Source organism: Notolepis coatsorum, assembly GCF_963971535.1.
Source record: "Notolepis coatsorum genome assembly, chromosome: 14".
NCBI classification, from domain to species: domain Eukaryota; kingdom Metazoa; phylum Chordata; class Actinopteri; order Aulopiformes; family Paralepididae; genus Notolepis; species Notolepis coatsorum.
In genome coordinates, this window is record NC_140178.1 from 52,217,142 (window position 1) to 52,232,930 (window position 15,789).

General features: G+C 43.1%; 1 protein-coding gene across 1 annotated transcript in view; it reads right to left on the reverse strand.

Annotated features, from left to right (window-relative positions):
• The window catches only part of gna13b (guanine nucleotide binding protein (G protein), alpha 13b), a gene marked incomplete at its 3' end in the record, with an annotated part of 107,436 nt that overhangs the window by 5,410 nt on the left and 86,237 nt on the right, over positions 1–15,789 (reverse strand). The window contains exon 3 of the mRNA XM_084329514.1: positions 8,430–8,480. Within this exon, the coding sequence (XP_084185640.1) occupies positions 8,430–8,480 (51 nt within the window). The remainder of the gene's footprint in view (positions 1–8,429; positions 8,481–15,789) is intronic.

Consider the following 15,789-nt stretch of genomic DNA (forward strand, 5'->3'; position numbering starts at 1 on the left):
CGTGGTGAATATTGTATAGTTTCAGAGTGATCCGGGCTAATTCCTGAAAAGCTGAGTTATAGGGCGCTATGTGAATTTTCGTCGTTGCCGTTTCTCACATGGACACGCTACTATTTCCAAATCAAATGTATATAATAGGTTTAATAGGTATAGATGCTCTGATCGCCAGTAACGGCATTAGTTTTGAACACCACACACGCTGATCGGCTGGATCGATATGAAATCATTGTAGGATCAAGGTGGAATTGACGTCAGATAGTCCTTACCTTTGATCGGGGTTATTCCAAAAAGAATATTCCAATTGCCTGATCGCGATTTCCAGTATTGATGTCCATCTGGTCACGGACATAATTTGGCACAACTTATGGATGGAGTGTGCTAGACGCGTTTCAAGTTGCTTGGGTGAAGCGTTAGACTTGCCTGGTCCAAAATCAGCACCCGGACGCGTCTACCTTAATGATAAGCAAGCAGTGCAAAAATGCGGAAGCATTCGTCACCGCACGCCACTACGGTAAAGCGCCTTTCTTTTCAGGCCCGCTTTGGGAGCTGTCGCGCGGAAATAGGCTGTCTATTGCCATTCTCTTTGACAAACTCTAACCTTAACCAGCTCCTTAACAGCGCCTAAACTTAACCGTTCTAACCTTAACCAACTCCGAAACAATGCCTAACCTTAACCTTAACCATGCCTAACCTTAACCATAGAAAGAATATTGCCATTCTCTTTGACAAACTCTAACCTTAACCAGCTCCTTAACAGCGCCTAAACTTAACCGTTCTAACCTTAACCAACTCCGAAACAATGCCTAACCTTAACCTTAACCTTAACCATGCCTAACCTTAACCGGCGAAAGAATACACGTTAAAAAAAAAATCACGTTAAAAAAAATATATTTTATGGGATTCGAACTCGCCAGCAAACGAGGTGTAGGATCCACAGCCATGCAGTGTTGCCAATTGAGCTATTTCTCGATACTGAATAAGGGGCGGTGACTTATATATATTGAGCTCCGCTCGTGTCGAACCAAGGCGGGATCTCATGCGCATGCGCGGGCACCTCGCGCGAGCACGCCGGCGCACGCACGCACCTGAGCGAGCACGCCGCCGCCGGTGCACGCACCTGGGCGCTGGGCGGCGGAAAATGAAAGGCGCATTACCGCACGCCACTACGGTAGAATGCTTCCGCATTCTTGCACTGCTTGCTTATCATTAAGGAACAGGCCACCCGGACCACATTAAATGTGACACATAGTGTGGACTAGGGTTTTCAAATGGTAGGCGATACTGCCAAATAGCAGGTTTTGGCCAGTATTGCACTCTCGGGGTCTCAGTATGGCTTTCAGCATACTATTGATATTAACACTTTGAGTGCCAACGACGAGATTAGTCGTGCTAACTCGCCATGCGTTGAGTGCCAATGATGAGTTTTATCGTCTTTTAATCGTTATTTATTTTATTAGCGATATCCATAAATTTTTCATCCATCCAGCCTGACATTATCATTGTGAATGGGTCTGAGCTCGGAAAGGGCAAATACCGCCGCCTATCGTCTCCCGGATGGTAATGCACATCATTGGATTGGATTGGGTGGCCATGTGCATCAGAAAAAAAGTCAGGTCCGGGGTTTTCCCATCTCAGTCAATCTGGTAACACGATACTGCTTGCCAGAGGACCCTCAGAGCAGCGTCGATTATGTGTTTCAGACTATAAATAGATTTTTCAGCCCGCTTCTCTAGCGTGGATAAGTATACATACTATCGATAATCTAGCATTTATTTGAAAACTATTCATAAATCAGCCGAAAAATGACAATGTGTTTTGTGTATTCCACTAGAGCTATTATCGCGGAATTTCTCTGGAATTACTAGAACTCTCCAAAACTATACTCGTATTCAAAACGGTATAAAACGGAAATGTACCAATGAAAAAACAATCCGTTTCGTACATGTTGACTGCAAGCAAGTCGTTGATAAGCGAGGGGTGTTTTAGACCCATAGCCATAATTTAAGATATAGTTTAAGCCTTCGCAAATTTCCCCGACCTCCCATTGACTTCAGCGCTGGCACGGAACGGTCAAAGGGGTGTGGCACTCAATGTGTTAAAAAAGATCTAAAAACTAGTGAACTCGTCTTTGACGCTCAACGCATGGCGGCCAATAACGACTTAACTCGTTTTTGGCATCCAATGTGTTATGGGATGTAATAGTGTTTGTCAATTCAAAAATAATTATAAAACAATATTTAGTCAGTATGAAATTCAAATGTGAATCTGAATAGTGAGATATTTTCTTTTCTTCTTTCTTATTATTATTATTGAATTTCTCTTGTTTAACACATTGGGGACGAAGCACGGATATATCCGGCTTTCGAATCCATGCGTTGTGGACAGAATCACTGAGATATCCGTGGGAAGTTGTTATTGCTTTTATTCCATTTTAATAACCTGTTCAAGGTTGCCGAGCGGCACTGCAGATCTTCCCTACTCTATGAATTCGACAATGTGCAATACCGGCCAGATACTCTTAGGGGTGCTATCGCGCTACTGCAATGTGCTTGGATTACGTTTCGAATAGCAGATTTCACCATGCAATAAGGGGATTTATCATCAGCCAATGGACATATCAATCTACCAGATGGCGATCGATAACGGGGAAATGCTCGGGGGGATCCCACCGGCTCATGGTAAGATCTTTTTCACGTAAATTACAGCCCGATCAGAGCTTGCTATGATACTCAACCAGCCGACCAGCGTATGTGGCTACTTAGACGAACGCGGTTATTGGTAATCAATAATAATAAACGACGTCCCCCGCCCCCCCCATTTCATGCATACATGCTTTGGGATCGTCCGGATCATATGCAGTTCGAGTTATTTCTGTAGCATCTGTAAAACGGAAATGCCATTGGATATAACGTTAGCAGCTATTAGCTCTATAACTAGCCTTCCAGAAAATATACTAGCCCAAATCCGCTATAAAGCTTATATTCACGGCGCTATAAAATGAGAACCTATTGATGCATTTTTTTTTCTTTAAGCCATTTTGAAGGGACGGTTTATCCACTCAATTGACAATGAGAATGGACAGATAGCAATACTATAAAGCAGGGTTCGAAATTAACGGGGGCTTGGGGCAAAATGCCCTAGGAAATTGACCAAATGCCCTCGAAAATCAGTTAGGGGGGCAAGAAAAGCCCCTGATAGTTACTAATTATATATCTAATTATATATATGCTCTACAGTGCGAGCATTTCCCTCGTATTTGCCCCTAATAATATGTGTGTGCGCAAACCGGAAAAATCATTTACTTGCAGTGTGCGAGTGAAGATTACAAACAGCTCCGCTGTTAATAGTTGAGAAACTGGACTGAAATTCAGTTTTTGGGTGGAATGCCAGGTTTGTTGCAAGGAGGGAGGGAGGCGGGGCCCGCTGCGTGTTACAGGGTGCTTTGAGAGGGGCGAACACAGACAGGGGGAGAGCTCTGCTTTCATCAAGCATTACACTGCCATCTTAACGTTAGCAAGCTAAGCATCTGCATAGCGCAACCTGTGTAACGTTAAGTAACTTGTGTTCGGCGGGGAAAGACCGTTCCATTTGTAACACAACTTCAAAGAATAACATCCAAATCCGATCCCGATGCGCATTTCCTTCATTCCACAGCGCTGAGCGCGCAACGTATTTCATTGATACTCTGGCCAGAGCCTATACTCAAACGTTCCAGTGCTGTAACAATTTGAAACAAGCCTCTTGATTGTTGGAATTAGGGATGTTAAAAATAAAATAGCTAATAATATTATTCAATATTAGACATTCATTGATCCAGTGGCAACCAGCTATTCGTCTGCTATTTGTAGATATATCAAGACAACAACACAACTTGCCCTCAGGGACAATCATTTTATCTATTTAGATAGAGTATGTATGTATTATTTACAGATACAAATAATTTTATTCCTTTCGGAACATAGGCCATTGATGAAAAGTTTCCACCCCGTCTGTCTTGCGCCATCCTCTCCAGCTGTTTCCACGTCAGTCCCCTTTTCTTGAGTTCCTGCTCAGTGTCTCTTCTCCAGGTGTTTTTGGGTCTTCCTCTGCCTCGTTTGCCTTGTGGGTTCCAGGTTAATGCCTGTTTGGTTATTGCGGTTTTGTGTCTTCGAAGTGTGTGCCCAATCCAGCTCCATTTTCTCCTGGTCAGCTGGACCTCCACTGATTCTTGCTTGGTGCATTCCCACAGCTTGATGTTGGTGATTGTGTTTGGCCAGAAGATCCTGAGGATACGTCTCAGACAATGGTTGATGAAGGTCTGCAGTTTATTGTTGATGTTAGTGGTGGTTTTCCAGGTTTCAGAGCCATAGCAGAATGGATTTGACATTGGAGTTGAAGATTTTGAGCTTGGTGTTGAGTTTGATGTTTCGGGTTTATCATATCTTGTTTAACATGTTGAATGTTGCTCTTGCTTTTCCTATTCTTGCCCTTACGTCTTCCTCAGTCCCGCCATCAACAGCTATAACACTACCCAAGTATGTGAATTTGTCAACCTCTTCCAGTGTCTGGCCCCCGATGGTTATGGGGTTTGTGCTTTTATTATTGACTCTGATTACTTGAGTTTTTTGTCCATTTATTTTGAGCCCAAGTCCAGCTGCAGTTGTTTCTAGCAGCTGGGTTTTGTCTTGCATCTGTTGATGGTTGTGTGAGAGTAGTGCGATGTCATCCGCAAAGTCCAGGTCTTCGAGGTGCTCCGTTAGACTCCACTGGATGACAGTCTTTTTATTGGTTGTGGTTTGCCTCATGATCCAGTCGATGCATAGGAGGAAGAGGAAGGGGGAAAGTAGGCAGCCCTGTTTCACGCCGGTGAGCACTTTGAAGTGTTCTTGTGCACATCCGTTATGTAACACTTGGCATTTCATGTCCTGATATATGTTCTTGATTATGCTGATGTATTTTCTAGGGATTCCATAGTGTGCCATGAGTTTCCAAAGCAGCTCGCGGTCTACACTATCGAATGCCTTTTCAAAATCTATGAAATTGACATAGACAGGCGAGTGCCATTCTATGGATTGCTCGATGATGATCCTGAGGGTGGCAATTTGGTCACTGCACGATCTACCGTTCCTGAAACCGGCTTGGTTTTCTCTCAGTTAATCATCGACCCCTTTTCGCAGTCTGTCCAAGATAATGCGGTTTAACACTTTGCCTGGTGTTGAGAGCAACATAATCCCACGATAGTTGTTGCAGTTCTTAAGGTCTCCTTTCTTGGGTATAATAGCAATGAGCCCGTCCTTCCAGTCTGTTGGTACATTTCCTTCTTTCTCCCAGATCCTTTTGATCAGCTGGTGTAGCATGGTGGCTGAGGTTTCAACGTCTGCCTTTAAAGCTTCTTCTGGAATGTCATCTGGCCCTGCTGCCTTGTCACGTCGCAATGCATTGATGGCCTTTTTCACCTCATATCTTGTTGGGGGGGGCACAGTTGATCTCCAGCATGTGTGCAGCTGGCGGAATCTCCACCTCTTGGACAGGGGGCTCTCTGTTGAGGAGCTCCCTAAAGTGCTCAGTCCACCTTTGGTGTTGTTCTTCCTTGGTGGTGAGCAGTCGTCCTTGTTTGTCACGGATTTGTGTGTTTGTCTGTCTAAACCTCCCGGTTAGTTTCTTGGTGGTCAGGTAGAGTTCCTTGAGGTTATTCTTTCCCGCTGCTTCCTCTGCTTCTTGCGCCAAGTCTTCTATGTATTTCTGTTTGTCGCATTTGATGGTTTTCCTCACCTCCTTGTTTGCTACTTCGTAGTCTCTGTGAGCTGCTCCCCTTTTTTGCTCGAGTTTTGCATTTGTTTATTGTGTCTTTTTTTGCCCTCCTCTCCTCTATTCTTTTCAGTGTTTCAGTGGATATCCAGGGTTTGTTGAATCTTTGTTGATTTTCATTATAAAAATTGTGCCCCCGAAATAAAAAAAAGCCCCCGAAAATCAATTAAGGGGGGCAAAAAAAGCCCTTGAAATCTTTTTTTAATTTCGAACCCTGCTATAAAGTATAGATTTAGCTGTACAAAAAGCCACACGTTTGTTTACAAAAGCTGGCCCTCAACCATTATATTAGACGGGCCCCAGTGGCAGCGAAAGTGTTAATCTGTGGATTGTTTGATTCTTTGTATAATATGGTATGAATTATTATTTTGTGTAAATTAGGTTGTACGCCGACCATCAAGTAATACTTGTTTACGTAGTTTAGGAATAGGGGGCAGGTAACTAAGATTTATTCTTCTTCCTGCTCCTTTTGCCCATGGTAGAACTGTAATTATGATTTTGTATGAAAACTGTGATTGTATTGCTTCCATGTGGCAAATAAAACTCTGAATTTGTACTCTGAATTAAACTCCCATGTAAAACAACAGAGGGGGAGACATTATCATTGGCTCAGACACTGGTTGAATGTGTGTGTGTGCGTGCGCGCGTGCGTGCGTGTGACACTGTTTTCTGCCCTCACAACAAGAGCCAAATTGACATTCCTGACATTCCAAACACTGACATCACAGAGGTCAGGCCTGCACTGGAAAAGTCATCGCTGACATAAGCTAGCACATGCACACACTAGGGCTGGACGGTTAATAAAGTTTCAATTACGATTTTGGCTTCCCACAATCATGAAAACTGACATGAATATATTTAGTAGTTTGCAGTAGGTTGTGGCAATACAACATAGTTGGTGATATTTATTTTCATTTATAATTCTTTATACATCATTTGTTTTATTTATTTATATATATTTCTTTCCTCACTTATTTAAATGTATTTCTTGTGTTTCAGTTCAATTATATTTAAAGTTAAAAGTAATTTTGTTAAAAAGAAACACCAGTGTTAAAGTTCAATAAAGACATTATGATGTTCTCAAATCAAACTGTGTTGTGTTTAACTACTTAACTGACAGGCATTTGTCAGAAAACGCCTGAAATAATTGCGATTTCAATATATAAAAATAAAATAAAAATGTTTGCCATAATTGAGCAGCCCTAGCACACACACAAGTCCTCAACATTTGAATAGTGTGGTCTGACTGTAACGTAACTGAGACACAGAGAGACGGAGACATTGCAGACTGCAGAGTCCCAATTAAACAGAGAGACAGAGACATTGCAGAATCCCAATTAAACAGAGAGACACAGAGAGACAGAGACATTGCAGAGTCCCAATTCAACTGAGAGAGAGACACACACACAGGAGAGTCACAATTCAATTGGCTTCCACAGACAGACTGAGAGACAGAGAGAGACAGAGACAAAGAGAAAGAGACAGCGAGAGAGGGAGGTATATTAGTATTGAAGTGTGTTTTTCTCTTTGCACGCTCAGTCCTGCTCCACTTCCTCTTCCTGTTAGGCCCCATTACATAACACCCACAGTCCTGCAGCCCTACTCACACAGCTGTTATTAGGACTATGCACAAGAGTTCTGGACAAGAGGACATAAGACGTTGTGTGTGTGGTATTTTTGATAAGTTCTAAGTGCTAGGGGCTGGGCGTTATGAAACACATTGATATCACGATAATAATCTGGAATTTCTTCCAATATTGAATATCACAATATCTGTTCACGTATGCAAAATCACAATAAATAATCCAATTGCTGTTCATCGCATTGAACTGCATGATAATAAAGTGTGAGATCAAACCAAAAAGATTTTTTTTCCAAATAACATCACCTAAAATGTTATGTTAATGTAAGATCTTATTCGAGAGAAATCTTAGTTAATACAGTATGTGGTTATCATTCATTCGGATCAGTGGTTAGGGTTAGTTCATTTAAGTAAATATGTGGTTATCCTTCATTTCAGATCAGTGGTTGGTTCAAAACCAGGGGTTCCGGGTGGGCTACCAAGGAGTCCCAAGAAATAATATTTTATAATATCACATTTACATTTTATGTAATATTTTAATTTCACTATTATTTCATTGACTAGAAGTTAACCCAATGAAAGAATGTGTATAAACGGCTATTCAGGTTTATATGTTATCTGCCCGCCTACAATATAGACAGCTATGGAATAACTAAATCTTCTCAGACGAGGGTCCCTGAGACAACATCTCATCAGATGTTTTGCACGTACCAATTCCTGGTACGTGCAAATGTACCTGCCGATTAAAGTGAGTTGTGATGGTGACGATGGTGATGTGGGTTCAAGTTGGTACGAGTGTGTGAATCCAGTTATGGTGCGTGAACGTGTGTAGACAGCCCAGATGGAAAACAACCGCGATCGTGTTCAGGAACAGAGGAGAAGTTTGGAGGAGAAAAGGGAGAGATGATAGAATGATACCAAGAGAGAGAGAGAAGAGGGGAGTGGGAGGAGGACAGGAAAATGGAGGTTTCACTTCTTTCTAAGAAACTCATTAGTCACAGTCAGACCACCCCACCCCCCACGTGGGATTGGCCGGCGGAGGTAGGTGGGCGGGACTTACCGACTGTCCGAGCTTTTCCAAATTGTCCAGGAAATACTTCACAGACTCCCCCTGAGAGAGAGAGAGAGAGAGAGAGAGAGAGAGAGAGAGAGAGAGAGAGAGAGAGAGAGAGAGAGGAGAGAAGAGATGCATGTCATATTCCTTGCTATAGTTGAACACATCTGGTGGTCTTATATGAAACATAAGTCATAAGTTACACACATCCGTAAACATCATGGTACAACAGGTGTAGAGAGATGTTTCTCATAATGTGGATTAAGGTTGAAATACATAAACACAAATCTGACTGCCAAGCCTCTTTCTTGAAGGGAGTTTGTTAAGCACCCAGGTGAAAAATTACACACACACACAGATGCAGTGCCTTGCTCAAGGTCACTTCGACAGGGACACGTTGGTTGTTGTCCTCTCCACCTGGGCTGCCCTGCTGCCATAATTCCTACTATTGGAACCGAGGGCCTGGCGATATGACCACAGTATCATATCACCATATTTGTCTTAGTCTTGATGGTATAACGGTACTTGACGGCATAACATTTTTCTGTAAAAAGTGTGATAATCTTTTTACGCCTTCAACTTATAATACACTTGTCATGGTCCATTTTAAATGGCCGTTTTTTATATTGCTGCAAAGACATTTTCTTAATTAATTTCTTTTTAAATGATATGTATATTAATATTAGTATGAAAAAAACCTTTACATGGATCCGTGATGGTATACTTTTATATGGTACACCCCCCAGCCCTATGTCTGAATACACACAGCGCCAAACATCCTCCTCACAGGACTGATTGTTCTGCATTATCAGATTTTTTGTAATCGATTTATTCGATTCAGTCGAACAACACCTAGTGTATAAAGTATACGAGGACTTCAGAATCACCAAATGCCTCGCAGCCAAACACAATATTACAGCTACAGTACATCTGACTGAAGACCTGTTGTGTTGCACTGACACACACACACACACGACAGGAAGAGAGACAAGAATCTGTCTCAACTCAATCTCCCTGACCTTCACCATACATACACCTTTGGGTTTACACACATCTTCTCATCTCTCTCCTTCGCTCGCTCTTCCAAATGAATATGCAACACCCTGATCACACATAAATGTCAGCTCAACACCCACACAACGCACACAGACCCACATACATGCGTAAAACACACACACACAGGACATAAATGTTGTTTAAAAGTCAGATATTAACTCATTGACTGCCAAAAACAAGTATATTCGTTATGATGATACTAGACAGTCCCCCGGACCTTGTGTATGGATTTTGTAACACTGTGATGACGATCAAATCCCAATAGGTGGCAGTCTCGCCTACCCTTTGAGTACATTTTTAGGTAAGATGGCGGCGCTTGATAAAGCAGCAGTTTTTTGTCTCGCCAGGAATGGCAAATCAACAATTATTTGCATACTCATCAAGTTCAGTCTATTCACCCAGTATATGCGCGCTGACCCTTTGTACACAAGACAAGAGCTACTGGACATTGGTTCACATGTCGGATTACTGGATATTTCCATCTTTTTCGATGGACCGAACGACATTGTCAGACCTCCGGGCACACCGGGTCTGTTTACATCTCCTCCCCGGACAAGGAGGCCTTGAAGCGGCGGAGAGATCGAAAGCGGAAGCGGGGCCGCAGAGCTGGCGTGCGACTGAGGCTAGCTCTGGCTCCTCATAGCGCTGCTCTTCTCAGCCTCCTTCTTGCAAATTCGCTGGCTGACAAGGTACGTTTAAGATTACAAATACATGGGGTGGGTCTTGTCCAACTGCAAATCTCACCGCCGGGCCAAGCCTCACAATGATTCACAAAAGACGCAATATCTCTCTTCCTAGAAAATTAGCTGGGATTTTTGGGAAATGGCCACTCTTTAGCCTGGGATTGTGCAGGAACGGATATATGTAGAAACAAACGGTTTGTTCCCTGTTGGGAGTATAAATATAAGCATAGTATCTCTCCATAACTATAATATAGAATATACGATAATAATAATAATAATAGGAGCGGCTGGGTGGCGCAGCGGACATTGCACTAGTCACCAACGCAAGAGACACCGGGTTCGAATCCGGCTGTCTGCGTTGCCTCGGGCTTGGGCCGGCCGTCATACTGGCTCAATTGGCAGAGTCAGCAGGTCGAAGTCGATGGGTGGTAATCTGGACGTTGTGGACAGCGACTCCTACAGGTCGGTTGGGGGACGCCTGCACAGCAGAGACAGGAAATGGCGGGGGTAGTGTGAGCCTCCCACACGTTACACCTCGCCAATGAGAGTCCGCGCTGGCAGGTGAAAAGATGAGACAGGCTGCCTCCTCGTGTACCGGAGGGGACATGTGATGAAAAGCTTCTATCCTCCCTACAACCGACCAGTGGGGGGCAACGTTCAAGACAGGAGAGGGGAGAATTGGAAACAGTGAAATTGGGATGGGAGAAAAAGTGGATCAAAAACAAAAATAATAATAATAATAATAATAATAATAATAATAATAATAATAATAATAATAATAATAATAATAATAATAAAATAATAATAATAATAATAATAATAATAATAATAATAATAATAATAATAATAATAATAATAATAATAGCCTTTCAAAAGACCCAAGGTCGCTTTACATACAGGGGGAAATAACAAAAGTAACAAACATAGTGGACAGACGCAACATAAAAAGTGAGAAATTAGGGGTTAAAGGCCAAGTTGAAGAGGTGGGTTTTGAGCAGTTTTTTGAATGAGTCCAGAGTTGGGGCGTTGCAGAGTTCAGCGGGGAGGGAGTTCCAGAGGGTGGAAGCTGCCACACTGAAAGCTCTGTCCCCGAAGGTCCGCAGTCTGGTTCGGGGGATGGAGAGCTGACCAGTGTCCGTGGATCGCAGGGACCGTGACTAAGTGTAGGGGTGTAGGAGGTCAGTGAGGTACCGAGGTGCCAGAGCGTGGAGGGATTTGTAGGTGAGCAGGAGGGTTTTGTAGGTGATGCGGGATTTGATGGGGAGCCAGTGGAGGTGGATGAGGGTGGGGGTGATGTGCTGCCAGGGTTTAGTGTGGGTTAGAACCCTGGCAGCTGAATTTTGAACATACTGGAGCCTGTCCAGGGTTTTGCTTGGGACCCCGGACAGGACCCCGTTGCAGTAGTCCAGGCGGGAGGTGACGAAGGCATGGATCTCAGCTGTGGAGTCGGAAAGTGAGAGTCGGAGTCTGGAGATATTTCTGAGATGGAAGAAGGCGGATTTGGTGACGGAACTGACATGGGCTTGGTAGGAAAGGGTAGAGTCCAGGATAACGCCCAGGTTGCGGACCTTTGGGGAGGGGCAGATGGAGCAGCCGTCTATGTCGAGGGTGAGATCCCCAACCTTCCGGAGCAGGGCCTTGGGTGCCACAACCATGAGCTCAGTTTTATTGATGTTGATGGGTCTACAATAGGGATGTCCCGATCACGTTTTTTGCCACCGATACCGATCTATGAGTCATATCGGCCGATACTAGGGGTGGAACGGTACGCATTCGAACCGTACACCGTTCAATACGACCTCCACGGTTCGGGGCATGTGTGTATTGTTCGGTTATAATGTTAGCTGCAAGCTAGGCTAACGTTACGTTAGCCGCAAGCTAACTAGCGTTAGCGAGCTAACCGTGGAGTCACTTCGCTGTGTTCCATTAGTTCCATTAGTGGGGAAGGGGGGGGTATATTGACGAGGCTTGACAACAGAGGTTCAAAGTAGGGCTGACCCATATTAGTCGATAGTCGACTAATTGGTCGAAAGGAGCCGTAGTCGACTAACCAACCTCTTAGTCGAATAGTATATATATAAAAAAAAGAAATTATATATATTTTTTTATCATTCTTTCCAAAAGAAAAGAGGCCTAGAAGCGTGGCTAACGCTAATGGCACACATACCAGAGGCTAACTGCCTACGAAAACAGGCACAGAGGCACTAAAAGAGGATTTCACCCATCTAATGAACACACACTAGACTAGACAAATATCAAGATGTATCCATCAGTGGACCAATTGCATGCTTTTGCAGAGGACAAGAAGCCTTCAGTCGACTCCTTCAGACATTAAGCACCCCCCACAGCCCAAATGGAATGATAAAAAAAAAATATATATATATATATAATAATAATATACTATTTTTTTTTAAGTCGACCAATAGTCTACTAACGGCAAATGTTGGCCAATCATAGTCGACCATCCAACTCCGTAGTCGGGGAAAGCCCTAGTTCAAAGATAACTTCACATTTATTGGCTGTTGGTTTATAGTATCATCAGGGCTTCTCCTTCCAACGCAGTGTTACTGTTGACTATTTACTTCCTCGTGTGACGTCACTTCAAATACGGCTAGCAGGACACTCAATAGCAAAAGCGAGTTGAGTTGATTAGGTACCATGCAGTGAAAAGCGGCATTAACCCTTTCTCTGCCACGCTTATATCCATCCTTATACCGTCCTCTGCCAGCTCTATTTGTCTATGGAGATGTTCCCCTTCTTTGCAGGGCTATAACTTTTTAAATTGTATTGCTAAATTGACATTACTATGGCCCATTCAACCTCAAGTATCTATCGTTTAGGATGTAGCAACGTTCTACTTTTTCATTCACATATTCATACTAAAATACGGTCTAAAGTATAAATATGTTTTTATCGTTTTCTGCAGCATTCTGCAGAACGTGATTTATAGCCCTAAATACATATATTACATCATCAAATGTAGTTTGATACCAATTGACGTCATATTAAAACTTTCAATTGTGCAAGGTCCTAAGCGTCATGCCTCATCATCTGCTGGTGACCGGAGGGGGGGGGGTGTTATAAGTCCGTGGCCGGCATTAAATCATTTATGTAGTATGGGCGATACATAGATCACAGCAGTTTATATGGATCATATTATTCAAACACGCTAAAACTTACCGCAGCTTCTTCTGACCGTTGGGTGGTCCGCGTGGAGCAGAAAGTTCTCGATTATGGGATGTTGATATATGCGATCCATTTCCAGGTTGTATAATAATATATACGTCCAAATCATGTTGTTTATCGAGTTATTTGCAACAGATCGATGTCCAGTGTATCAAGATGGAGTCCTGCTAACGATAGCGAGTGCCCGGACGAAATATGGGCGAGCACCACTTCCGGCGCGTCACTTCCTGTTTGGGCGATCCGCCGATCCGCCACCAGATGACGCTCTTGAACCGTTGGAGAGTTGAGGAGATCAACAGGAGATCTCAAGACTCTGTGGGTAAAATATGATTGCCATCACAGATTTTTGAAATATTGATCTCAAAGACGCCTTACGGCGTCATTGGCAGATTACGCATGGCGGAGAATGACGTGGAAACTCGTGGCGAATAAAGGGTTAAGAGAATACTTCATAATGTTTCATGCAATTAAAAAGTAAATATATATTTAGTAAGGCTGTCAAAGTTAACGCGGTATTAACGCGTTATCGCCCGATTCTATTAACGCCACAATTTTTTTTAACTCACGATTAACTTTACAAAAAAAATATAATAATAATTTTTTTTTATTTTTTTTTTACTAGACTTCACTCGGGTGTATTATTGATGCTCTCATTGATACTATGTTTGTTTCTGAAGTGTGTGTGTGTGTGTGTGTGTGTGTGTGTGTGTGTGTGTGTGTGTGTGTGTGTGTGTGTGAGAGAGGGGGGGTGAGAGATGAGGAAGGGGCAAGAGAGAAAGAGATCTGGAAGGGGCAAGAGAGAAAGAGAGCTGGGAGAGTGTGTGAGAGAGAAGGGGGGGGGGGTGATTAATCAGCCCTTGTGTGGGTGAATGTAACAAGTTCCTAATGTTTTCTTTCCCCTATTATTTCATGCACATTTTATTCATCGTTTTAAATTATTATTTTCTTTTAAGTTATTTTGTGCATCACTCTGTTTTGAATTTGATGCAAATTTGCAATGCATGAGGGCAGGGCCGCCTGGGAGAAATGCGAGCCCCCCCCCCCCCCCCCCCCCCCTTAAAAGGTAAAAAAATATATATATATATATATATATATATATTTTTTTTTAATACAGTCAACATATTCTTAAATAATAGCGCTGCCCGAGGCTGGGCATGATACAGTCAACATATAGCAAGAGAGAGAGCGAGAGAGAGCTCCCGTTCTACAGTCAATATACAGTGTTATCGCTGCACAGACCCGGCAATGCCCCTGACACTCCACCAGAGCAAGGCCAGAGAGAGAGAGATAGAGAGAGAGCATGTCTGTTTGTGTGTGTGTGTTAGAGAGAGAGCATGTATATGTGTGTTAGAAAGAGAGAGAAATATATAGAGAGAGAGAATGTCATTTTGTGTGTTAGAGAGATATAGAGCATGTCTGTGTGTTAGAAAGAGAGAGAGAGAGAGAGCATGTGTGTTTGTGTGTTGGAGAGAGAGAGCATGTCTGTGTGTGTGTGTGTGTGTGTTAGAGAGAGAGCATGTATGAGAGAGATAAGCAAAGATGAGCCCCTAAAGGATATTCAACTTTTAATGGAAGAACAAAACAGAAGGAAAAGATAACTTCACAAAGGCAACATGAATATACATAGATCCAAAAGGACAAAGATCAACACTTAAATCCAAAGAGAAGAGGGTCTATACCAGAGAAAACAAAGTAGCAAGGAGCCAATGGCCGACATCAGCTAAATAGGCTAACTGCAAATAGAGGCGGACCGCTTTGAAAAAAGAAGAAAAAAAAGCTTTGAGCGTCTTTCTGGGTCTCCCCAGAGCTCGCGCCAGCTGCGGCTCCGCCCCTTCCTCGATTAGTTACATTGATGAGCGCGCTCCTTTCCAAAAAAGTTGAATGAGTTTCAACTTTATGAGCCGAGAGCGCTCCGACCAAAAACGCTGCCGCCCAGAGCTCATAAAACGTGAGGCGCGTCGCTGAGAAGAGGAGCTGACAACTCATAAAATGTCCCCTATGGACACAAGCCCTAAAGCAAGCATTTGTTGACTTGCATGTTGATAAGAGTATTAAAACTTGGAACTTGAAAAAGATCTGTTTAACACTTTGGATGCCCAACCCGAGTTTTCTTGGGTTTACCCCCCGCGGGTTGAATGCCCATAACGAGAATCGTTTTTTCTCGTTATGTTTTTTTATTAGCGATCTGAATTCATATTTCATCAACCGAGTCTACCGTTGGAAAATCAGCCACCCCAGGCGCTCAGATGTGAAAAAAGCGCCCCCTATCGTCTCCCAGATGGTAATTCACCCTTTTGGATTGGACTCAGTGAAAATGAATGAGAAAAAAAGACCCGGACTCCACATTTTACTTCTCACTCATGTAACCGGGGTCGATCAGCTTCATGCTGGACCCTCAGAGCAGCGGGGATTATGTGTTTTTACTGTATACGCGGTGGATC